The 25329-nt window shown below is 44.1% G+C and overlaps 1 protein-coding gene across 1 annotated transcript in view; it reads left to right on the forward strand.

Annotated features, from left to right (window-relative positions):
- The window catches only part of LOC129703746 (integral membrane protein 2C-like), a 40955-nt gene extending 15836 nt beyond the window's left edge, over positions 1–25119 (forward strand). The window contains exons 2-6 of the mRNA XM_055646435.1: positions 13566–13703; positions 16860–17048; positions 18761–18871; positions 22171–22321; positions 24281–25119. Coding sequence (XP_055502410.1) covers positions 13566–13703; positions 16860–17048; positions 18761–18871; positions 22171–22321; positions 24281–24372 — 681 coding nt within the window. The 3' untranslated portion in view covers positions 24373–25119. The remainder of the gene's footprint in view (positions 1–13565; positions 13704–16859; positions 17049–18760; positions 18872–22170; positions 22322–24280) is intronic.
- The last annotated feature ends 210 nt before the right edge of the window (positions 25120–25329 follow it).

Here is a 25329-nt window from a genome sequence, read left to right on the forward strand (position 1 = left end):
TAAACTTCTGTCCCTTAATTCTGAAGTCATGTCCTCTTGTTTGAATCCTCCCTATTCTCAAAGGGAAAAGCTTGTCCACATCAACTCTGTCTATCCCTCTCATCATTTTAAAGACCTCTATCAAGTCCCCCCTCAACTTTCTGCGCTCCAGAGAATAAAGTTGCTCCACCTTTCAATTTTTTTCTGACAAAGTGGATGAGCTGATTATTAAGGAATTGGTAACACCACACTACACTTTGTAAATAGTAATATGATTGGGAACAGTTGGCATGGATTTGTGAAAGGGCAATCACTTTGCAACAAACATCTCTGCATCTTTTTTAGGAACTGTAGATGCTGGTTTACAAAAATAGGTGCAAATTGCTGGAGTACTCAGTGGGTCAGTGGGGGCATCTCTGGAGAGTAGGCTAGGCAATGCTTCAGGTGTGGTGAAGATTGATCCTGATCCAAGATGTCACTAACCCACTGTACGAGCTAATTCAAGAGTTCTCCCAAGTTTCCCCTGATTTGAACTCGGAGAATTACGGTAATGGCCGCTCGTAGGTACTCGGGGCTCTCGTGGACATTTTTCAACATGTTGAAAAATCTTCACGAGTCTTCCCGAGCTTACCGCGTTTCCCGAGTACCTGCCGTTAGCGTTACGAGCCGCTAAGAGACGTCCCCGATCTCCGACGTACCCGCTACGTACATTCTACGTACTTACCACGAGTTTGATTTATTTTTTTAACTCGGGGAGACCTCTTGGGTGAACTCGTACAGTGGGACAGGGTCATAATGCATGTTCTCCAGAGATGCTGCCTGACTCGCTGAGTTACTCCAGCTCTTTGTGTCTTTTTGCATTTATTTATGTAGGTTGTAATCTTTAATAGAGGCAAATGAGAACAGATAAGAATGTTATGTTGATGTGATGTATTTGAACTTCAAGAGAGTATTAAACAATATTAGAACACAGTTTTGTGGGTAATAAACTGTTCTGGATTGAGGACTGGGTATCAAACAGAAAACATAGAGTAAGAATAAATAGTGCTCTTTTGGTTTGATATTCTGTGAGCAGTAAGGATAGTTGGCTGCATCCCAGCAGCTCACAATCTGTATCGGTGACTTGGATTTAGGGATCATATCTAATAGATCCAAGTACATGGATGTAGAAAAGCTCAAGATGGATATTCTGAAGGTGGATTCATAGAAACATAGAAATTAGGTGCAGGAGTAGGCCATTCGGCCCTTCGAGCCTGCACCGCCATTCAATATGATCATGGCTGATCATCCAACTCAGTATCCCGTACCTGCCTTCTCTCCATACCCTCTGATCCCCTTAGCCACAAGGGCCACATCTAACTCACTCTTAAATATAGCCAATGAACTGGCCTCAACTACCCTCTGTGGCAGAGAGTTCCAGAGATTCACCACTCTATGTGTGAAAAAAGTTCTTCTCATCTCGGTTTTAAAGGATTTCTCCTTTATCCTTAAGCTGTGACCCCTTGTCCTGGACTTCCCCAACATCGAGAGCAATCTTCCTGCATCTAGCCTGTCCAACCCCTTAAGAATTTTGTAAGTTTCTATAAGATCCCCTCTCAATCTTCTAAATTCTAGCGAGTACAAGATACAAGATACAAGATACAAGATAAATTTAATTGTCACGTGTGCCAGATGGCACAGTGAAATGAATTCCCATACAGCCATACAATAAAAAATAAACAGGACTCAACACACTATAGAATTCAACACAAAACATCCCCACACAGCAGAACCAAAGTTTCCCACTGTGTGGGAAGGCACCAAAGTCAGTCTCTTCCTCCACTGTTCCCCGTAAGCCGAGTCTATCCAGTCTTTCTTCATAAGACAGTCCTGACATCCCAGGAATCAGTCTGGTGAACCTTCTCTGTACTCCCTCTATGGCAATAATGTCCTTCCTCAGATTTGGAGACCAAAACTGTACGCAATACTCCAGGTGTGGTCTCACCAAGACCCTGTACAACTGCAGTAGAACCTCCCTGCTCCTATACTCAAATCCTTTTGCTATGAATTCCAAATCAAAATGTCATCCATACATGTTCTCCAGAGATGCTGCCTGACTCGCTGAGTTACTCCAGCACTTTGTGTCTTTTTTACATACCAGCATCTGCAGTTCTTCTCTTCTGCTTCAAGAAGGATATTCTCAGACTGTGAATGGGCAGAATAATGGTGAATGGGGAAAACCCATCCACAGCTCAACCACATTGGTGATTTTGAACTGTTGAGAATTTGAAAGGCATTAGTGTTCAGAAGGACCCAGATGTCCTTGTCCACCAATTACTGAATATTATTGACTCAACGTGCTAGAGTAACTCAGTGGGTCAGGCAGCAGCTCTGGAGAATATGGTTCAGTGACGTTTTAAGTCAGGAAACCTTTATCAGTCCTGGCTTGAAACATCATATCTTCTTGTTTTCCACAGATGCTGCCTGACATGCTGAGTTAGTCCAGCACTTTGTGTCTTTTTTTTAATAAACCATCATCTGCAGTTTCTTGTGTGTCCACTGAGCATGGTTGTGCAGGTACTACAAGAAACTTTCACATAAGGGGTGGTGGGGTGTAGCTGCTGGAGGAGGTAGTTGAGGCAGGGACTATCCCAACAATTAAGAAAAGGTTAGATAGGTTCCAAAGACAGTTTATTGTCACATGTATCAATTAAGGTACAGTGAAATTCAGATTGCCATATTGCCATACCAATAAAGATCAACAAGACACCCAGATATTTTTTAACATAAACATCCACCACAGTGACTCCCCCACATTCCCCACTGTGATGGAAGGCAAAGAAAGTTCAATCTTCTTCACTTCTTTATTCTCCCTCGGTCGGGGGCCTCGAACCTTCCGTTGTCGGGGCGATCTCGACTCCCGCAACCGGCGATCAAGCTCCCGCATCGGGGGGGATCTAAGCTCCCCGCACCGTGCGATCAGACTCCCTAGTCAGGACTGGTCAAACCTCCTGCAGCTTGGAGCTTCCCGACATCGGTCTCTACCCGAGACTGCGAGCTCCTCGATGTCGAAATCCGCAGGCCGCGGTTGGAGTGTCGATCCCAGGCAAGAGTAAGTCCACGGCCCCGCGCTGGGGCTCAAAGTCAGTCTCGAGCGAAGCCGCCAGCTCCAAGATGTTAGGCCGCAGAGCGACCGGAGATACGATCCGGAAAACTATTATCTAAATGGTGGCCGACTAGGAAAAGGGGAGATGCAGCGAGACGTGGGTGTCATGGTACACCATTCATTGAAAGTAGGCATGCAGGTGCAGCAGGCAGTGAAGAAAGCGAATGGTATGTTAGCTTTCATAGCAAAAGGATTTGAGTATAGGAGCAGGGAGTTTCTACTGCAGTTGTACAGGGTCTTGGTGAGACCACACCTGGAGTATTGCGTACAGTTTTGGTCTCCAAATCTGAGGAAGGACATTATTGTCATAGAGGGAGTGCAGAGAAGGTTCACCAGACTGATTCCTGGGATGTCAGGACTGTCTTATGAAGAAAGACTGGATAGACTTGGTTTATACTCTCTAGAATTTAGGAGATTGAGAGGGGATCTTATAGAAACTTACAAAATTCTTAAGGGGTTGGACAGGCTAGATGCAGGAAGATTGCTCCCGATGTTGGGGAAGTCCAGGACAAGGGGTCATAGTTTAAGGATAAGGGGGAAATCCTTTAAAACCGAGATGAGAAGAACATTTTTCACACAGAGAGTGGTGAATCTCTGGAACTCTGCCACAGAGGGTAGTTGAGGCCAGTTCATTGGCTATATTTAAGAGGGAGTTAGATGTGGCCCTTGTGGCTAAGGGGATCAGGGGGTATGGAGAGAAGGCAGGTACAGGATACTGAGTTGGATGATCAGCATTGATCATATTGAATGGCGGTGCAGGCTCGAAGGGCCGAATGGCCTACTCCTGCACCTAATTTCTATGTTTCTATGTTTCTAAAACAATCGCATCTACGGCAAGGTAAGAGATTGAAAAAAAAGTTTCCCCCGACCCCCCACCCCCCCACCCCCCCCCCCTCCCCCTCACCCCCTCACCCCCCACCCCCCACCCCTCACCCCCCACCCCTCACCCCCCACCTCCCCACATAAAACAAACCAGAGAACATTATCACAAACTTTTAAAACACACTAACAATAACAAAAAAGTCTGTAGGCGAGGCTGCCATCGCTGACGGCGCCACCTGGTGGATAGAACAGGTTTCGAGGGATATGGACCCAACACAGCCAGGTGGAACTAGTGTAGACGGGACATGTTGGTTGGTGTGGGCAGGTTGGGTCAAAGAGCCTGTTTTCATGCTGTTGACTGACTCTAAGCAATTAGAAAGGGAAACAATGTGTAGCCTTTATTGTAAATGGATTTGAGTACAAGAGCAAAGAACTGAGTAAAGACTGAAGAAGGGTCTCGATCCGAAACGTCAACCATTCCTTCTTTCCAGAGATGCTGGCTGTCCCGCTGAGTTACTCCAGCATTTTGTGTTTACGTTCGATTTAAACCAGCATCTGCAGTTCTTTCTTACATATCAAGAGTAAAGGAGTCTTGTTTAAATGACATAGAACTCTGATGAGACTACATTTGAAATATTGAGAACAGATACATCTTCCCTGCCTAAGGGAAGATATATCATGAAAGCAGTGCACCAAATGTTTGCCAGATTGATTCTAGGAATTATATATTTGTTGGAAAGGGAGACATTTAGGCATTTGGGGCTATGCTTCCGTAAACAAGATGCTGGCAGATATCTGAATGCAGAAATGTGAAACAGAAATTCTAAACAAACACATTGTCTTGTGGAAATTGCCAGAGAATAATTGTGCAGCCGGAAACAGTATTTTGAGGTCTGAACAAGAAACGTCACCTATCCATGTTCTCCAGAGATGCTGCCTGACTCGTTGAATTACTCCAGTACTTTGTGTCCTTTGTATATTAACCAGCATCAGCAGTTTTTTGTTTTTACGGTATTTTGATTAGTACAAAAGTGTATGAAAATAGTCCACTGAGGCCACGTGCAAGAGCTGTAGATGCCTTACACAGCAGCGTTAGATGTACGGGTTCAATCTTGACCTTGGATACTGTCAGTGTTGAGTTTCCACATTCTACCTGTGACCAAGTGGGCTGCCTCTGGGTGCTCTGGTTTACTCCCGCAACCCAAAGGCATGCGGGTTTGTATGTTAATTGACCCTCTGTAAATTGTACCCTTCAGGCAGGGAGTGGATGCCAAAGTGGAATCTAGAGCACAGTGTGAATGGGTCAAAGGGCCTGTTTCCGTGCTGTATCTGTCAATCAACAAATGAATGAAGCTTAGAGAGTATTGCACCCAATACACCCAGTCCAGTCCTCACTTGGATTAGGACCGGGAAAATAAAGCAGACGTCAGTGCCATGATTTTGTGTGTGGGATTTATAATGCAGGGAACACTGAATCCTGCTTTTAATTACATTTTAATTTTAAATTTAATTTAAATAATTTAGGTCTTTATTCTCTGGAGCACAGAAGGTTAAGGGGGGTTACACAAAAAGCCTTGATAGAGGTCTTTAAAATTCTGAGAGGGATAGGACAGAGTTGATGTGGACAAGCTTTTCCCTTTGAGAATAGGGAAGATTCAAACAAGAGGACATGACTTCAGAATTAAGAGACAGAAGTTTAGGGGTAATATGAGGGGGAACTTCTTTACTCAGAGAGTGGTAGCGGTGTGGAATGAGCTTCCAGTGGAAGTGGTGGAGGCAGGTTCGTTGGTATCATTTAAAAATAAATTGGATAGGCATATGGATGAGAAGGGAATGGAGGGTTATGGTATGAGTGCAGGCAGGTGGGACTAAGGGAAAAAAAATGTTGTTCGGCACGGACTTGTAGGGCCGAGATGGCCTGTTTCCGTGCTGTAATTGTTATATGGTTAATTATTGACTCTTCCTCACCACTGGCTTTCCAAGAGTAATTGGGAATATGCCATGAATGTTGTCCTTGCCAGTGATAGTAAAGTCTAGAAAAGGTACAACTGAAAACATGTTAAACCCGAGGTGATAAAGCAGTAGCGGTGTGACTGCTTTTCTGCACGGAGCATTTGCTTACTGAAGGAAGGAACATATTCTCATGGGATCAATGGGATTACACAACACAGAATGCACATGCCAAATCATGACTCTGGTGATGAGATGTTTGCTGGTGAGTTAATCATACAGTCAGGTCTTCCCCGTTAATGTTGATTTTGCAAGTTTAGTTTAGACATACAGCGCAGAAACAGGCCCTTCGGTACACCGAGCCCTTGCCAACCAGTGATCCCAGCACACTAACACTACACTAAACACACACTAGGGCCAATTTACAATTTTACCCAAATCAATGAACCTACAAACATGTACGTGTTTGGAGTTTGGGAGGAGACCGGAGCACCTGGAGAAAACCCATGCAAGTCACGGGGAGAACGTCCAAACTCCACACAGACAGTATCAGCAGTCAGGATCGAACCCGGGTCTCTGGCGCTGCAATGGGTCTGTCCCACTTAGCCGATTTTTCAGGCGACTGTCAATTCGTAGCAGGTCGCTGAAAAAACGGCGACTGGAATGGCGACTGTCAGAGTGGATCACACACACGCACACACATGCACACACGCGCACACACGCACACACGCACACGCACACATACACACACACACACATGTTCACACACACGTATATATACACACACATAAATATACACACACATATATATAGACACACACATATAGACTCACACACATATATATACATAAACACACACACATGCACACACACACACACACACACGCACACACACACACCCACACACACACACTATACACATGCACACACAACACACACACACGCACCTACACACCACACCCACTCGCGCACACACACCCATACACCACACACACACACACACACACACACACACATCTGCAAACACACACACACACACACACACACACACACATTCACACACGCACGCACACACTGCACACACACACACACACACACACCCTCACACTCACGCCCACACTCTCACACACACATGCGCACACACACACACACACACACGCACACTCACGCACACACGCGCACACACACACACGCACACACACGCATACACACATCGCTTCCTTCACCAGCCAGTTATGCAGGCGGGTGACAGGGCACACACACACACAAGCGGGGGGAGCGATGTCTGAGTGAAATTCACACGGTGCAAAGCCAATGTGATACAGACACACACCACGATGAACAGGAAGGTTGGCGCTGTAATTAAGACGGTGAAAGCACAGTGTACGGGAAGATTCACTTAAGTCCTTTAAAAGAGGGAGGGTGAGAGGGGGGAGAAGAGGGAGACGAGGTGGGGGAGAAGGAGTGGAGACAACTTTTAAGAAGCCAGAGATACACGGCTGTGAAGCTCGGCAGACATTGACATTACCGGTCGGTTATCCTTGGTTTTGAAAACTACTGTTTAGGTTTTTTTTCCCCATTAAGCCGATGAAATTCCCCGGTCAGCACCGGCAATAACCTATGACCCCCTGGCGATCCAGTACCACTGCACCTACGTCACGAGAAGTCTCGCTACTCTCCATGGCGTCAAAATTCTGGTCGCTGTTGAAAAATTACCTGCGACCAGAATGAAGCCGCGATTTGCGGGAACTACTCACCACCATGCAGCCGACACCCGGGCAACGTCCGGCGAACATGTGGCGATCTTGTGGCGACCTCGTGGCCTAAAAAGTCACGTAAGTGGGACAGGCCATTAGGCAGCAACTCTGATTCTCCGCCACCATATCGCCCTCAAATTGTCACTCTGAAAAGGTTGTAAAATGAATTGCTTTGTCAGGGCCTCTGTGTAAAGTTTGCCTGTGCTGAGAGTGTGCCAGGTGCATTCTTCCTTTTACCGTAAATTCAAGCAAAATGCTGCACAGTGAAATGTAGAAACAAGGAACTGCAGATGCTGGTTAGCAACAAAATAAAAAGACACAAAGTGCTGGAGTAACTCAGCGGGTCAGGCAGCAACTCAGCTGCACAGTGAAGTGCATACAAGTGCACACTATATCACCCATAGATAAGGGCTGCAGGGACAAGTGAGCAAAACAAACATGGAACATTTCATTCAGCTGATCTGAGATCACATTAGGTTTGAATTAAATGGAAAGTTGAATGCTGCAGCTCAGTCTGAATCACATAGTTCCTGAGTACTTATTCCTTCACAATGACTATGTTTCTGATGAGTACATAATATACCATTTACAAATGAAAACCTAATGAACCCCATGCTGCGGTCTCAATGCCTCTGAATTTCAGTACACATTTCACAATGCAAAGAACATTTCTTTGCTAATTATAGTCTTTAAGAAACTCTGACATCATACAGCATATTTTCCATTGTGGTGGCAAAATTTCATTCCTGAGAGGACGATAGTTTAACCATATAACCAATAACAATTACAGCACGGAAACAGGCCATCTCGGCCCTACAAGTCCGTGCCGAACAACTTTTTTCCCCTTAGTCCCACCTGCCTGCACTCATACCATAACCCTCCATTCCCTTCTCATCCATATGCCTATCCAATTTATTTTTAAATGATACCAACGAACCTGCCTCCACCACTTCCACTGGAAGCTCATTCCACACCGCTACCACTCTCTGAGTAAAGACGTTCCCCCTCATGTTACCCCTAAACTTCTGGCCCTTAATTCTGAAGTCATGTCCTCTTGTTTGAATCTTCCCTATTCTCAAAGGGAAAAGCTTGTCCACATCAACTCTGTCTATCCCTCTCATCATTTTAAAGACCTCTATCAAGTCCCCCCTTAACCTTCTGCGCTCCAGAGAATAAAGACCTAACTTATTCAACCTTTCTCTGTAACTTAGTTGTTGAAACCCAGGCAACATTCTAGTTTCTAGAATTAGTTTTGACAATGATGGAGTTGAGTAAAGCCATGTCTGTCAGAGAAACCCTTTGGCAACAGTAATATTCAAGGCAATGTTGATGTAATGTTTCTGCATCCAAGATGATGCAATTATAGGTTGTCTGGATTACCTAGGTCATGTTGCCCAAGCTGTTACTTAATTGAATAAGCCAGCAGAAACCAAATAACCTTGCCATTTGTATACTTTTGTTCTGTCCTTGTTAGTTACCACAGTAAATGCACAGTTTTTGACTTGGAAGCTGTGATGTTTCATTTCTGAACAACGTCATTTTGAAACAAGTTTTTTTAATTTTAAATCTTCCTGCAGCAGTATTATTTTGAAAAATCAGCCCGAGATTACAATGTTTTATTTTCTATGTTATATAAATTGATTCCATGTAGCATGCATCTTATCCAAGAGCTTTACAGTAAGGAAGAAAGGAAGAGGGGGAGCCCGAGGGCTGAGGGAGAGCTGAGAAGGGGAGGAGACAGCAAGGGCTACCGGAAATTGGAGAATTCAATGTTTATGCCACTAGGGTGCAGACTGCCCAAGCGGAATATGAGGTGCTGTACCTCCAATTTCCGGTGGTGCTCACTCTGGCCATGGAGGAGGCCCAGGACAGAGAGGTCGGATTCGGAATGGGAGGGGGAGTTGAAGTGCTGAGCCACTGGGAGGTCAGGTTGGTTATTGTGGACTGAGCGGAGGCGTTCGGCGAAACGATCGCCAAGCCTATGCTTATAACCATATAACAATTACAGCACGGAAACAGGCCATCTTGGCCCTACAAGTCCGTGCCGAACAACTGTTTTTCCCCTTAGTCCCACCTGCCTGCACTCATACCATAGCCCTCCATTCCCTTCTCATCTATATGCCTATCCAATTTATTTTTAAATGATACCAACGAACCTGCCTCCACCACTGCCACTGGAAGCTCATTCCACACCGCCACCACTCTCTGCGTAAAGAAGTTCCCCCTCATGTTACCCCTAAACTTCTGTCCCTTAATTCTGAAGTCATGTCCTCTTGTTTGAATCTTTCCTATTCTCAAAGGGAAAAGCTTGTCCACATCAACTCTGTCTATCCCTCTCATCATTTTAAAGTCCTCTATCAAGTCCCCCCCTTAACCTTCTGCGCTCCAGAGAATAAAGACCTAACTTATTCAACCTATCGCTGTAACTTAGTCGTTGAGTTAGTTACTGATGTAGGTCAGCTGACATCTAGAGCATTGAATAGGCTTGCATGGTTAAGGCTTATCTTTATTATTGTCACATATAATGTACAGTGAAATGCTAAGTTGTATGCTATCCCAACAGATCAGGTGTACCATACGTAGATACAATCAGTTCAAACTCAAGTAAAATAGAGAAACAGAGTACAGAATACAGTTCTCAGCATTGTAGCAAAGTCCAATGTCCTCAATGGGGCAGAGGTGAATTGAACACTAGCCCGGTTTATGGAAGCCAGATAATGGAGGAGAAGAAGCAGTAACTGTGTCTGGTGGAGCACACCTTCAAACTTCTGTACCTTAGAAACATAGAAACATAGAAATTAGGTGCAGGAGTAGGCCATTCGGCCCTTCGAGCCTGCACCGCCATTCAATATGATCATGGCTGACCTTGTGAGCAGGGAGAATGAACATTCTGCTTTTTCACTCTGTCGTGGAGATTAAAACCTTTCAGTGACTGTGTGTGTGCCAATTTGAAAGACCAGACGCTGTGTTCAGTATAAATTACAGGCATTGAAGCCTCACTATCTTTGCCAAGGATTGTTGTGGATTTTTGACATTTTCTTCGTGGAATTGAAGTGTTTGTTTTCAGGAAGAGCAGCTGTGACTCTGAACCTTTGAGCATGCCCCATGTTGTTAATGTATTATCCAGCTCCAACTGATGACTAATTGTAGCTAAAATAAGACACATGGTGCTGGAAGAACCCAGCAGGTCAGGAGAACATGTATCGATGACGTTTTGGGTTGGGACCATTCTTCAGGCCGACTTTGTATTGAAGTGCTTAAGAAGGAACTGCAGATGCTGGAAAATCAAAGGTACACAAAAAAGCTGGAGAAACTCAGCGGGTGCAGCAGCATCTATGGAGCGAAGGAAATAGGCAACGTTTCGGGACGAAACGTTGCCTATTTCCTTCGCTCCATAGATGCTGCTGCACCCGCTGAGATTCTCCAGCTTTTTTGTGTACCTTGTATAGACGTGTAATTGCTGAGGGGATGTTTCAAATTGTGGCATGCAGTGCAGCAAATATGATGCAGGATAGTTAAATTTGTCAGATTGGACATTAATCTCACAGGAACAGGCTAAGCTAAAGAAAAATGGTTCAATTGAACAATGACTCGTCCATTGATTCTTCCTTCTCCCATACGGAGGCACGGTAGCACAGCAGTAGAGTTGCTGCCCTACAGTGAAAGATATCCTGGTTTGATCCTGACTCCAGGTGCTGTCTGTACGGAGTTTGTACATTCTCCCTGTGACTGCGTGGGTTTAATCGCTGGGTGCTCCAGTTTCCTCCCACATTCCAAACACAGGCAGGTTTATAGGTTGATTTCCTTCTGTAATTTGCCCCTAATGTAGAGGATAGAACAAGTGATCACTGGTCAGCATCAACTTTCATTTTACATCAGTAAGAAAAGGAAACTTTGTTTGTAGCACGGCTTGAATATGGTGTCACAATTACTCAATATTCTGGATGTGTTCTTGAGCCCATTTTTTTTTTGTTAAGATGTTTCCCACCAGTGATGGAAAAAAAATGGTTATCACCGTAACATGTTTATGTAGTTCAATGGCAAGATACATAAGAAACAGCGAGGATCAACAAAATAGAGAGAGTACAGAGGAGATTTACTAGAATGTTGCCTGGGTTTCAGCAACTAAGTTACAGAGAAAGGTTGAACAAGTTAGGGCTTTATTCTTTGGAGCGCAGAAGGTTAAGGGGGGACTTGATAGAGGTTTTTAAAATGATGAGAGGGATAGACAGAGTTGACGTGGAAAAGCTTTTCCCACTGAGAGTAGGGAAGATTCAAACAAGGGGACATGACTTGAGAATTAAGGGACTGAAGTTTAGGGGTAACATGAGGGGGAACTTCTTTACTCAGAGAGTGGTGGCTGTGTGGAATGAGCTTCCAGTGAAGGTGGTGGAGGCAGGTTCGTTTTTATCATTTAAAAATAAATTGGATAGTTATATGGACGGGAAGGGAATGGAAGGTTATGGTCTGAGCGCAGGTATATGGGACTAGGGGAGAATATGTGTTCAGCACGGACTAGAAGGGTCGAGATGGCCTGTTTCCGTGCTGTAATTGTTATATGGTTATTATATGGTTATATGATCTCAGACCCTTGCAATGGATGGATAAGATCTGATCCATGGGTCAACAGGAAATATATTTGCACTATTCTTTGGATTGAGGGGCATAGGAATGTAGCATTTAGTGCAGATCCTTCACTGCTATCGGGACCTGCGCATAGTCCTAACCTTCGATGCAGTTTGCGTGTAATTTCTAAGCATGCAATTTGTCCACTTGGATCTTTGTCCGGCGCTCTTGTCTCCTCTTATATGCCAAAGATTTGATGGTAGGTTAATGAGCTGTTCTTAGTTAGCACTCAGTGTAGGTAAGTGCCAAAAGAATCAAAGGGGAGTTGAAGAGGATGTAAGACTCAGGGCTACACGGGGAAACAAGAGGAAGTCGGACTGATGGTGTATTGCTCCATTGGGAGTCAATGGCCTCCTGTGCTGTAATAACAAAATAAATATGCAAACTAGAATTCACTTTTAGCATCCCGCTTAACACAATTCCTTTCTTGTTTAACTTAAGACTTTTTAAAGAGTTTGGTAGAAGTTTAACCCATTAAACATAGTCTTTAAATAAAGAGAATGTTCTCTGGCTGTGTCTGGCTTAACTTTCAGCTCTATGTAATATCGCACTTTTTTTCTTTAAATTAGTTTAGAGATACAGCGCAGAAAGTCAGGTGTATTCATACGCATGGCACACAATTTCCATGAGGTTCCCAGTTACTCAAGTGTGCAATTGATGAAAAAATAGTCCAAAAGGATTCACACAAGCAGCAAAACAGAAGTGAAAAAACAACTATCTTATTAATATTTTACATATTTGAAGAGAAAGTGGATTAAAATTTGAATTGAGGAATTAAGGTGAAGACTGGAGCATCACCTTTTGAGAGGTGTTACCATTCTTCCTCCGAATTATCTTGCGAGATCACAGAAATCGTCTATTTAAAGATAGCGGAGTCAGGGGATATGGTGAGAAGGCAGGAACGGGATGATCAGCCATGATCACAGTGAATAGCGGTGCTGGCTCGAAGGGCCAAATGGCCTCCTACTGCACCTATTGTCTATTGTCTAAATTGTGTCCCATTCAATGGTCAACGGTGCTTTATTGCTTCAGTTATTGGATTTGTTGATATAATTTTGAGCCCAAATGTTTATGAGGCAATAAGGAACTGTTGCCTCATCTGTGGATACTTGCTATACCTTTCTAGGTACAATCAGGCCTGTTCCCATTGTTCATCTACCAGATGATCGATGTAATGGAAGATGCTTCATGCGTGCCCACAATGCTACTTGGCATATATATCTGTGTCACTTGATGAAAGTTGTGCACTGGAGGCCCAGGCCTTACATACTTTTTCTTTTTTTCAGGACGTGCAGACAGTCCCTGCAGGAACCCGGACACCCACCCTGAGTTGCATTTTATGTGTTACTATTGCATTGGTGATTCTGCTTTCTACAGTGGTCCTGGGGATAATCTGTACATATAAGTACTACCATCTTGCTCAGGTACGGCATACATTTCATCCTTGTCTAAAATGTGATGATTCCTAAAGAATGCAAAGATGTTGCTTGATAACTTTAAACATGGAAAAGGCTTCTGAGTGAGTGAGTGAGTGAGTGGCATTGATTCGCAAGGGATGACAGGGCTGATTTTCATTTTCTATCCATCACTTTTATGCTAAAACTTTAGAGCATTGTTTTCTTCAAACACGTTCTGTGCATGTCACAATTTTTAAAATATGTTTGCTAAACATTAGTGATTTTGTGTGCGTACGCGACACTTATGTAAATTTGTCCCAGATCACCGTGTGCTAAGGACACATGCAGAGACGCATATAGATTGTTATTCACTGCCTTGCTACAATCATTTGGGACATGGTGAGATCATGTCTGGAATCTTCCTTCAGCCCACCGAGTCCATGTCGACCATTCCACGCTAATTCTATGTTATGTTAAAGCGAATGGCATGTTGGCCTTTATACCAAGAGGAGTTGAGTATAGGAGCAAAGAGGTCCTTCTGCAGTTGTACAGAGCCCTAGTGAGACCACACCTGGAGTATTGTGGCAGTTTTGGTCCCCTAATTTGAGGGAGGACATTCTTGCTATTGAGGGAGTGCAGCGTAGGTTTACAAGGTTAATTCCCGGGATGGCGGGACTGTCATATGCTGAGAGAATGGAGCGGCTGGGCTTGTACACTCTGGAGTTTAAAAGGATGAGAGGATATCTTATTGAAACATATAAGATTGTTAAGATCTTGGACACACTGGAGGCAGGAAACATGTTCCCGATGTTGGGGGAGTCCAGAACAAGGGGCCACAGTTTAAGAATAAGGAGTAAGCCATTTAGAACGGAGACGAGGAAACACTTTTTCTCACAGAGGGTGGTGAGTGTGGAATTCTCTGCCTCAGAGGGCGGTGGAGGCAGGTTCTCTGGATGCTTTCAAGAGAGAGCTAGATAGGGCTCTTAAAGATAGCAGAGTCAGGGGATATGGGGAGAAGGCAGGAACGGGGTACTGATTGGGGATGATCTTGCCATTGAATAGCGGTGCTGGCTCGAAGGGCCGAATGGCCTACTCCTGCACCCATTGTCTATTGTTATCCCACTTTTTCGTCCGCTCGCTATTTACACACGAGGGACAATTTACAGCGGCCCATTAACCTGAAACCACGCACATCTTTGGGATGTGGGAGGAGAGCGGAGTACCCAGAGGAAATCCATGGGGTGACTGGGAGAATGTACAAACTCCACACTGAGGTCAGGATGGCGCTGTAGGACAGTGGTTCTACCAGCTGCACCAACTGTGCCACCCTAGGTTCTTTAGATAGAATGCGGCAGGAATTCACCAGACTGGTTCACCAGGTGGCAAGTTGGTTATCTGCGGAGAGACGCACAGAGGACACAAAATGCTACAGTAACTCAGCAGATCAGACAACATCTCTGGAGAAAAAGGATGGATGATGTTTTTGGTTGGGACCCTCCTTCCGACATGAGACAGAGTATAGAAACATAGAAATTAGGTGCAGGAGTAGGCCATTCGGCCCTTCGAGCCTGCACCGCCATTCAATATGATCATGGCTGATCATCCAACTCAGTATCCCGTACCTGCCTTCTCTCCATACCCCCTGATCCCCTTAGCCACAAGGGCCACATCTAACTCCCTCTTAAATATAGCCAATGAACTGGCCTCAACTACCCTCTGTGGCAGAGAGTTCCAGAGATTCACCACTCTCTGTGTGAAAAAAGTTCTTCTCATCTCGGTTTTAAAGGATTTCCCCCTTATCCTTAAGCCCTTGTCCTGGACTTCCCTAACATCGGGAACAATCTTCCTGCATCTAGCCTGTCCAACCCCTTTCCGCTTTTCTTCTCTGGGAATTATAAGAATGAACGCTGGCCTCGTTTGAAACAACCAAAACTCCTGCACGGTTGAGACCTGTAGGATTATACCTGTAGGACAACTCGTGTTGGTCTCTGATATTAGACAATGTTACATCCACTCTATTTCACCACTGGTTGGCCCAACCTACTTTCACAGCCGGCCTGCATTTGCAGCAAAAATGCAGCAAATTTCCGCATGGTAAGATCTCATAATATACCAAACACTATAAGACCAAATGGCCTTTTAGTGCTAAGGATTTAGGCATAGGCCTGGCCAGTAGTTCTCTCATTAGATCGCCCACCCCACCTGAGTAAGCAGATCTCTGTGTCTCTATCACAGAGGCAGGGTGAATAGAATGGAGTCCTGGGAAGAAGTAGAATGAGAGGTCAACAGTTTGGGGACCAGCCGGCCTCCAGAATTCTGCTTCCTATATTTTTCTAATACATCAGAACAATTACGGGACATTAGTGGGATCTACTTTGCTGGATGTCCATAGTCTAATTGTTCTTTTCCATTGCATTAGTTTCTGTTGCCGTCTACTATCCAACCAGAAACACTTTCTGCAGAGATATCAGTCTTCCTTTTAAGACATTGAGCTATTTTGAGATTTAGGAAAAGGGGACGGGGAAATTGACAATGAAAGTAACGATACGAGAGAATAGATGGAGGTTGACATTAAAAATTAGGACGAGACCCAGATCTGCTAGGAATGGCCCCTTTATCTATCTGGCAATATATTTTGGAAAATCTGTGAAATGGCTGGATTGGTGGTATTTGGAAAGTTAGCGGAGATTAGTGGCTGATGCTATGAGTCGTGCATTTGTAGTTACCCATGCTAGCTTGTTAGCGTTGCGGTCTGCTGCATTCCGTTAGTCTTAAAGTGAACTCTTAAGTGAGAAGTTGTATTACTTGTTCCCAATAAACTCTATATAACCTGACACGGTGTGAGGCCACTGTTATTATAAGGACTACAAATCGACAGTTAGGAAAAAGCTTTTTGAGAAATTAATTCCCATTTGGCAGAACTGTAATAAGTTGGTGCTTTAAAATCTGCCTTTGAAAATCGTTCCTTAAATGGAGTGAATCTCAAGGGCAGAGTACAAAGTGTTGACTATCAGAATAGAATCCATTTAGCACTGCCTTCTGAGAATGAATTTCTCTGGACAAAATGCATTATATTCCCTTCCATGTTTCCATTTGGAAAGGATTCAGCAGAGGATGTTTGTATTATTCATGCTTGTTAACTACACTGAAGATTTCCGACACTTGTTTCTGTGCTTTGTATAGGCCCGGAGAGATTTGTTTACCTGTACGATCCTGTATGACGAATATGACATCTCTGAACACTACAGATGGAGGCTGCAACTGGAGGAGGATGTGGAAATCCGTCTGGATGATGATGTTGAACTGATCAATGTCCCTGTGCCTGAGTTTGAAGGTGGAGATGCTGCCAACATCATCCATGACTTCAACCAAGTGAGTATTGAATTAGGGGTGGGAGATTGCAACTTTCATGTGGTCCGCCCTGTGTCGACGAATGCAATCAACCTGGCGGGCACAATCAAGTAAGATCAAATAGAACAAGTTGTTCCACAACTTTAGGCTGTGCACGCCACACGCAAGGAGAAGACGTATTGAGCTAGAAACGTGGGCTTGGGACAAATCTAAAAGTAATTTGATTGTTATGAAGGGAAAAAAACAAAAGAACCATTGGTCGCTACCTTAGAAACATAGAAATTAGGTGCCGGAGTAGGCCATTCGGCCCTTCAAGCCTGTACCTTTCCTTGAACTTGAAACGCAGCCTCGGACTTCTTGCATCTACTTGCTGATGCAAGTAATCTATGCTTCATTGGAAGGGCACAGCTTCACTCAGTCATTTTAGATCCTTTTGGTCCTTTCTATAATATATGTCCTATATTTAGCCAAATGGGAGAGATTTTGAGCCAAGGGCAGTTGTGTTTCCAAACAAATAAGAGAACATATCAAGGAGTGGGAATGTTCTGCAATATGTGCTGGTTTCACACGTACAGGGATAGTTATGCATCAAATGGGTTTGAGACTACCCATGGAACGTCATTGGGAGCCTCAAGTCTCAGGAGGGCGGTGGAAAATTGCCGGAAGTTAGGAGGGAGATTTGGCTAAGCTTTCCACTTCTGTCTGAATTTGTTAAATCCAATCAAAAATTCATTTGGAAGCAGAAGAGAAAATAACTTTCAGTACAGGGTACATGGGCAGGACAAATTGTGGATAAATGTGAGGTTATCCAGTGGCAAAAACAGGAAAGTAGACTATTATCTAAATGGTGGCCGACTAGGAAAAGGGGAGATGCAGCGAGACCTGGGTGTCATGGTACACCAGTCATTGAAAGTAGGCAGGTGCAGCAGGCAGTGAAGAAAGCGAATGGTATGTTAGCATTCATAGTAAAAGGATTTGAGTATAGGAGCAGGGAGGTTCTACTGCAGTTGTACAGGGTCTTGGTGAGACCACACCTGGAGTATTACGTACAGTTGTGGTCTCCAAATCTGAGGAAGGTCATTATTGCCATAGAGGGAGTACAGAGAAGGTTCACCAGACTGATTCCTGGGATGTCAGGACTTTCATATGAAGAAAGACTGGATAGACTCGGCTTGTACTCGCTAGAATTTAGGAGATTGAGGGGGGATCTTATAGAAACTTACAAAATTCTTAAGGGGTTGGACAGGCTAGATGCAGGAAGATTGTTCCCGATGTTGGGGAAGTCCAGAACAAGGGGTCACAGCTTAAGGGGAGATCCTTTAAGACCGAGATGAGAAAAACATTTTTCACACAGAGAGTGGTGAATCTGTGGAACTCTCTGCCACAGAAGGTAGTTGAGGCCACAGTTCATTGGCTATATTTAAGAGGGAGTTAGATGTGGCCCTTGTGGCTAAGGGGATCAGGGGGTATGGAGAGAAGGCAGGTACAGGATACTGAGTTGGATGATCAGCCATGATCATATTGAATGGCGGTGCAGGCTCGAAGGGCCGAATGGCCTACTCTTGCACCTATTTTCTATGTATCTATGACAGGTTTCAAGGGAAATGGGCCAAACGCAGGCAGGTGGGACTAGTGTGGATGGGACATGCCAGTCGGTATACGTTGGGCCGAAAGCCTGTTTCCACACTGTATAACTCTGATGCTGTAAAACAATAATTGCCTTTTAATTGCAGAGTTTGACAGCCTACCATGACCTCGCTTTGGACAGATGTTACATCATTGAGCTCAACAGAACCATTATTTTGCCACCTCACAATCTCTGGGAGCTGCTAGCTAAAATGAAGGCAAGTTTATTTCTTTGCACTCTATGAGATCTATCAGGTACTTTGTTTGAACTCTGCAGCACAATGAGTCTGGGCCAATCACTAAGCACACAGTTTTATACCAATACTATCCCCATCTTTGCTCATTTCTCTACATCCCCACCTCCTGCCACTCCCCTACACAGCAGTGGTCAATGGCCAAGTAACCTAACAACCTAATGGAGCAGTGAGGAAGAGACAGCACTGTGGCGCAATGGTAGAGTTGCAGTCTCTACCACACCAGAGACACAGGTTCGATCCCGACTACAGGTCCTGTCGACACAGAGGTTGCACATTCCCCCTGTGACCATGTGGGTTTTCCTCCCACATTTCAACAGGTTTGTAGGTTTGTATAGACGTGCTGGCTTGTATAAATTGTCCCTAGTGTGTAGGATAGAACCGGTGGACTTCGGTGGGCCGAAGGGCCTGTTTCCATGCTGTATCTCCAAAACTGTGCTAGCCTTTATAAATTGTGCTTATATATTTAATTAAAATGTCCTTGCTTTGTTCCTTTGTTTTAATGACATCAACTGGCATGTTTATTTTAAATATTATTTAAATTCCACTTCATATTTTTACTGTTGACTGCCTCCATATGATTCCTCACTGGCTGTTAGTTAGTGAAACACATGATGTTCTACATGGTGACGAATGTCATAGCAGCATTTGGCCCACATGAAACCACGGGATAGTAGGAAACCTGAATGCATATTGAATTGCATCTTCCGACCTGTTCTATTTCTCCAGAGATGATGCTGACCTGCTGAATTACTCTAGCATTTTGTGTCTATGTTCGGTATAAACTAGCGTTTGCAGTTCCTTCCTACCCATATTGAATTGCTTAGTTTAGTGATCCAGCAAGGAAACAGGCCCTTTGGCCCATCAAGTTCATAGTGACCAGCGATTACCCATTCACACTAATGCTACTTTATCCCACTATCTCACCCTCTCCCCGCACATTAGGGCCAATTTTACAAAGGCCAGTTAACCCACAAACCCACAGTCTGTAGATTGTGGCAGGACACTGAGGCACGCGGAGAAAACCCATGGCGTTCACAGGGAGAAGGTGTAAACTGCACACAGACGGTGTGATGCATCTACCAGCTGCACCACCTACACAGTGGGTGGCAAACTCCATGGGCTGATGTCACAACGATGGCAAAATATGATGTTGAACAAATCTCAATCCCAAGACATTACTGCTGGGGATCCTCAGGGTAGTGCGCTAGTCCCCAGCATCTTTAATTATTTCATCAAACAACTTCACTACAGCATGAGGTCAGAGATGGAAATGTGGAATTTTCCAATTTCGGGTAATCCACAGCCCCAGTGTTACTCTCTCCCACCCCCTGCCCCCTCCCAGATTCCTTCTTCCTTTCCCATCTCTTCTCACTCCCTGTCTCCCAATCTAGTTATCACTCCCCAGATGGTTCCATTCCCCAGTCCCTGTCCCATTCCACCCTCGGACTGCCATGTACTTGCCATTTTCCCTTGGTCTCGATGCAGGGACTTGGCCTGGGAATTGTCGACAGACAAGCTATTTGGGCTTGAACTGACGGAGCGATAAGCATTCAAGTTAGACAGTTATCAGCCACAGCATCTCCAGGGAGACTCTAACCACTTATTCTGAGATTAAAAACATTACCATTGTTAAATCACCCATCAAAACCATCACGATAGTCACCACTGAACAAAACATAACTAGTCAGCCAAATAAACACTGCTGTTACACAGTAAGTCAGTGGCTGAATATTGTTAAAGAAACATTTAAAACACAACGCAAAGATCAGCTAAGTATTTAAGAGCACCAAATACAGCAATCACTGGGAGATTGCCAAACAATCAAAGATTCATCCACATTATATACAGAATTTTCCTTTGAAGTTTTGTTTATCGGTGGCACTTTAGTACTTTTCGATCTTCCAAATGGTCTTGTAACAAATATACATCATACACCTGTGAAAGACACAGCAGCGTAACACACAGCCCAGTTCCACACCATTACAGATTAGCAAATGTCCTGTTACCCTTTCAACCTTATTTTATTGTTTTACGATTGCCATTTGTCCTTTGGCAACAGAGACCAGAATCTAACTAAAGTAGACGGCAGTGGTTTTCAGTTACAACCTTCATTACAACACAGAATTATTATAACATATGAAGAGAACTTTAAGCATGTTTAAGCACTCTACCTATTGCTATCCCTTGCAGGTACACAAAAATGCTGGAGAAACTCAGCGGGTGCAGCAGTATCTATGGAGCGAAGGAAATAGGCAACGTTTCGGGCCAAATCCCTTTTTCATAGATGCTGCTGCACCCACTGAGTTTCTCCAGCATTTTTGTGTACCTTCGATTTCCAGCATCTGCAGTTCCTTCTTAAACACTATCCCTTGCAGTCTGTCTTCTTGATGCTTTGCAATTTATCTTTGACAATATTCTGAGCTGGGTTACCCACTAGCTTGTTCACCAAAGCCTTCTCATTATCAAACACCTAAAACCAACACTTTAAATATTCACTCTCTGCTCTGCTGCATGGAGAGTGTCAGTATCTGTGAAATACTGAAATACCACCTTTCACCACCTTTATTCACAATCCTTCAGACTTCTCCAGTACTACCTCCAAATCCTGCACACTCCTCCCACTCTGTGGATACCCTCGCAAGATACTAATCATGTTTTAATTGGGAATGATCTGAAACTCGCTACCTACAAGCACCATCTTCATCATGGGGACTGCATTGTACATAGTTCAGCACCACCTTCTCAAAGGCAAGCAGGGAAGGACAGAACAGTGGCACAACTGTAGTGTTGAGGCCTTACAGCACCATAGTCCAGGTTCGATCCTGACCACGGGTGCCATCTGTGCCGGATTTGTACCTTCTCCCTGTGACTGCGCGGGTTTTCTACAGGTGCCCTGGTTTCCTCCCATATTCCAAAGACGTACAGGTTTGCAGGTTAATTGGCTTTGGTAAAATTGAAAATAGACCCTGGTGTTTAGTATATGGGGATCTCTGGTCAGTATAGACTCAGTGGACTGAAAGGTCTGTTTCAATGCTGTTCTAGAGGCTAACAACTACTGCCATTGCTGAGGTTATAAATCTGCATTTTGTCATTCATAGGATGATAGACCATTAATTTATCACTCCCCTATCTTTACAAGACTCAAAATGAGTGCTAACTCCAGACTCCAGACTCCAGAACAAATTGTCCCAATGTTCAGGCACATGTTCTTATTGCTGGCTTAGAGTTAACAGTTCACATTCAGTTTTTGATCTCCACAGCTGGGCACCTATCTGCCTCAGACGTACATCATTCAGGAGGAGATGGAAGTTACAGAACAAATCGACAATGTACACCAGCTGGGATCCTTCATCCGCCACCTGTGCAGTGGAAAGCAGACTTACAAACTGAAACGCAAGAGTGTGCTGAGAAGTGAGTCCTACAGCTCCTTACATTGTTGGCACCCAGAGTACTTGATCATTTCAGCCCAATTACATTCACATGAGTCAGAGTGTTGATGTGACCTTTACCCACAGATTATACATTTGTTAGAAGGAGCCAATGCTAATACAATCGTCTTCATTTTCTCTTCAATATATCTCCAGTATTCTAGTGCTGCTGATACTGGCATTAAAAGCTGGCAAATAGTCCATTGATTCAACCTGCATCATGGTACTAGTCATTGCAGCCAGTCTTCAATGTATCGAACCAGCATTACTGAATGCCTTAGCATGCAGAGAAATGAACCAGACTGGAGGTTAGCTGAACACAATGGGTTTGTGGAGAACATACATTGAATGATGCTCGTACAGCACAGGAGGTCCTCCAGCCCATCAGCCAGTTATCCAATGCCCCAATTCATTAATCCAAGCATTACATTCGATCCAAGTGCTGGCACAAAGAAATCTGCCTGATTTCCTGTTGATTAGACCCGACTTTAATTGCAGGATGAAGTTCAAAACAATTATATTGATACTGCAGAAAATAATTGCTGAAAATCAACATGTATTTCTTACTGGAAATAATTTGACATCAGTAGATTAATTTTGTTTTGGATGGGAAGCAGCAGCTGCATCCTCGTGCTTTGAGAAACATTTATACACGCTACTATGGGTCCACCACTGATTTTCTGCCACTCCCTTTAATCTGGGAATAAACTTGCAAAAGCACACTTGTCACCCCCCTGGAAATGTGGCCCCCAGGCCAGGTGAAGTGTCTGATCTCGACATCACCAGAACCTCCGTGCCGATCAGCGGGTGGAATTTGGGGCTCTGGAACTCCGCATGTTCCAAGGCAGCAGATTAGTTTCCATAGCCAACTTCCGAGGCCGAGTGTGCTGGCCCGTGTCTTGGCTCCTCGACGGACTGGTCGCTTCCTTTCGGAGACCGGCATCTCCGTTTGTCTGGCAAATCGGCACAATTGTGTCTGCCTACAACACTATTCCTGGCAATGAGTTCCAAGCCTGCCACTTCCCTCTCCGTAAAAATCAACAAACTTGCCCAGCACATTTACATTCAACTTTCTCCCTTTCACCGTAATAGAAACATAGAAATTAGGTGCAGGAGTAGAGGCCATTCGGTCCTTCGAGCCTGCACCGCCATTCAATATGAACATGGCTGATCATCCAACTCAGTATCCCGTACCTGCCTTCTCTCCATACCCTCTGATCCCCTTAGCCACAAGGGCCACATCTAACTCCCTCTTAAATATAGCCAATGAACTGTGGCCTCAACTACCCTCTGTGGTAGAGAGTTCCAGAGATTCACCACTCTCTGTGTGAAAAATGTTTTTCTCGTCTCGGTTTTAAAGGATTTCCCCCTTATCCTTAAACTGTGACCCCTTGTCACTGGACTTCCCCAACATCGGGAGCAATCTTCCTGCATCTAGCCTGTCCAACCCCTTAATCTGCTATGGCCTCTAGTGTTGGCTATTTTATATAGAGTACTTTGATCGAGTCTCCCCTCAACTTCTCACTGCAGAGAAATCAATCCAAGTCTATCTACCTTCTCCCTGTAGCTGAAACCGTCTACTCTGGGCAGCATTCTGGTAAATCGTTACTGCACCCGCTCCAAACCTCCACAGCTTCCTGTAGTGGTGGAGACCAGAACCATATGCAATACTCCAAATGCAGCCTTACCAAAATCTTATAGGGCGTCATCATTTGAAATGGGGCGTACATTATATCAGCATTCCCTGACCTAATTAATCCCCTTAATCTAATCATCCTTCTCACAGCCATTAAATTTGTTATTGATTGAGGTGAGAGAATAACCAGTAAATGTAGAAAAAAATAAAACTGTGAAAGTGAACTGTTGAGAAACTGTTGAACCCTTCCCCTGTCAACATGTCTCCATATCTAGAATGCAACAATAATTTAATTTTGTTTTCCAGTCATTGACAAACGTGACGTCAAGAATTGCCACCGTATACGGCATTTTGCCAACATATTTGTCGTTGAGGCATCCATCTGTGAAAAGGAGTGAAGTTGTGAAGCCAACAGCTCACACTGAATATGTTTTTCAGACACCAGCTGCTTGAAGTTACTTGTCCACTTGCAATAAATGCTGTATTTGTTTGCTGCCTCTTGTTCATGTGTTGTGATGATTCAGTAATGCTGCTAATTGAGTCGTCACAGGAGCATTTTAACGTTGCATTAGTTGCTTTTTGCTGAAGAATAAATCGTAAAAAAGGACCGTCTTTCCTCCCTCTCTAATACTGCACGGCTACCACTATGGGCCGTGCGGTGGGAGTTTGCTATTCACAGTATCATTAAAATGTTTCAGTTTAAAATGAAGGAAATTTGTTCTTCACTAAATATGCCACTGTGTTATGCTCCTACATTTCCGCTTCTGAAATTTGGTTCAGATTTCAGAAGCAGAGAAATATATGAGCACTATTTTGTTCTATCTGAATCAATACTCAATTTTATCCATAAGTTCTAGGAGCAGAATTAGGCCATTCGGCCCATCAAGTCTACTCTGCCATTCAATCGTGGCTGATCTTTCGTTTCCTCAAGTCGAACAAAACAAGGATTATGCACAGACTACTATATTGTTTCTAACACAATTAAAATGATGATTAACTTCTACCCCCTCCCCATGTAACAAAACTGAAAGGAGGGAAGTGTACATCGCAGCCAAAAATAAGTGTTGTGTGCATTTAGATTGTACATGCAGCATGAGAGCAAATGACAAAACTGAGAGAATAAAATGTCTTGAATCAAACAAAAATCAGCTGGTTTCCCGACTCAATTTTCTTGCAGTTGGAGTGGACTTTTTTCTCTCATCAGTCACATTGTGCAAACAATTTTGCATTGTCACATATTTTCAGAGGTTGGGTCTGTTCAGCTCTACCGGTGGAGTCTATTTTGAACACTCTGGGAAACCACAAAGAGCACAGCACGTCTGCTCAATTCAGCAGAACAGGACTGACATTTACTG

This window comes from Leucoraja erinacea, chromosome 14 (genome assembly GCF_028641065.1).
Source record: "Leucoraja erinacea ecotype New England chromosome 14, Leri_hhj_1, whole genome shotgun sequence".
Classification (NCBI taxonomy): Eukaryota; Metazoa; Chordata; class Chondrichthyes; order Rajiformes; family Rajidae; genus Leucoraja; species Leucoraja erinaceus.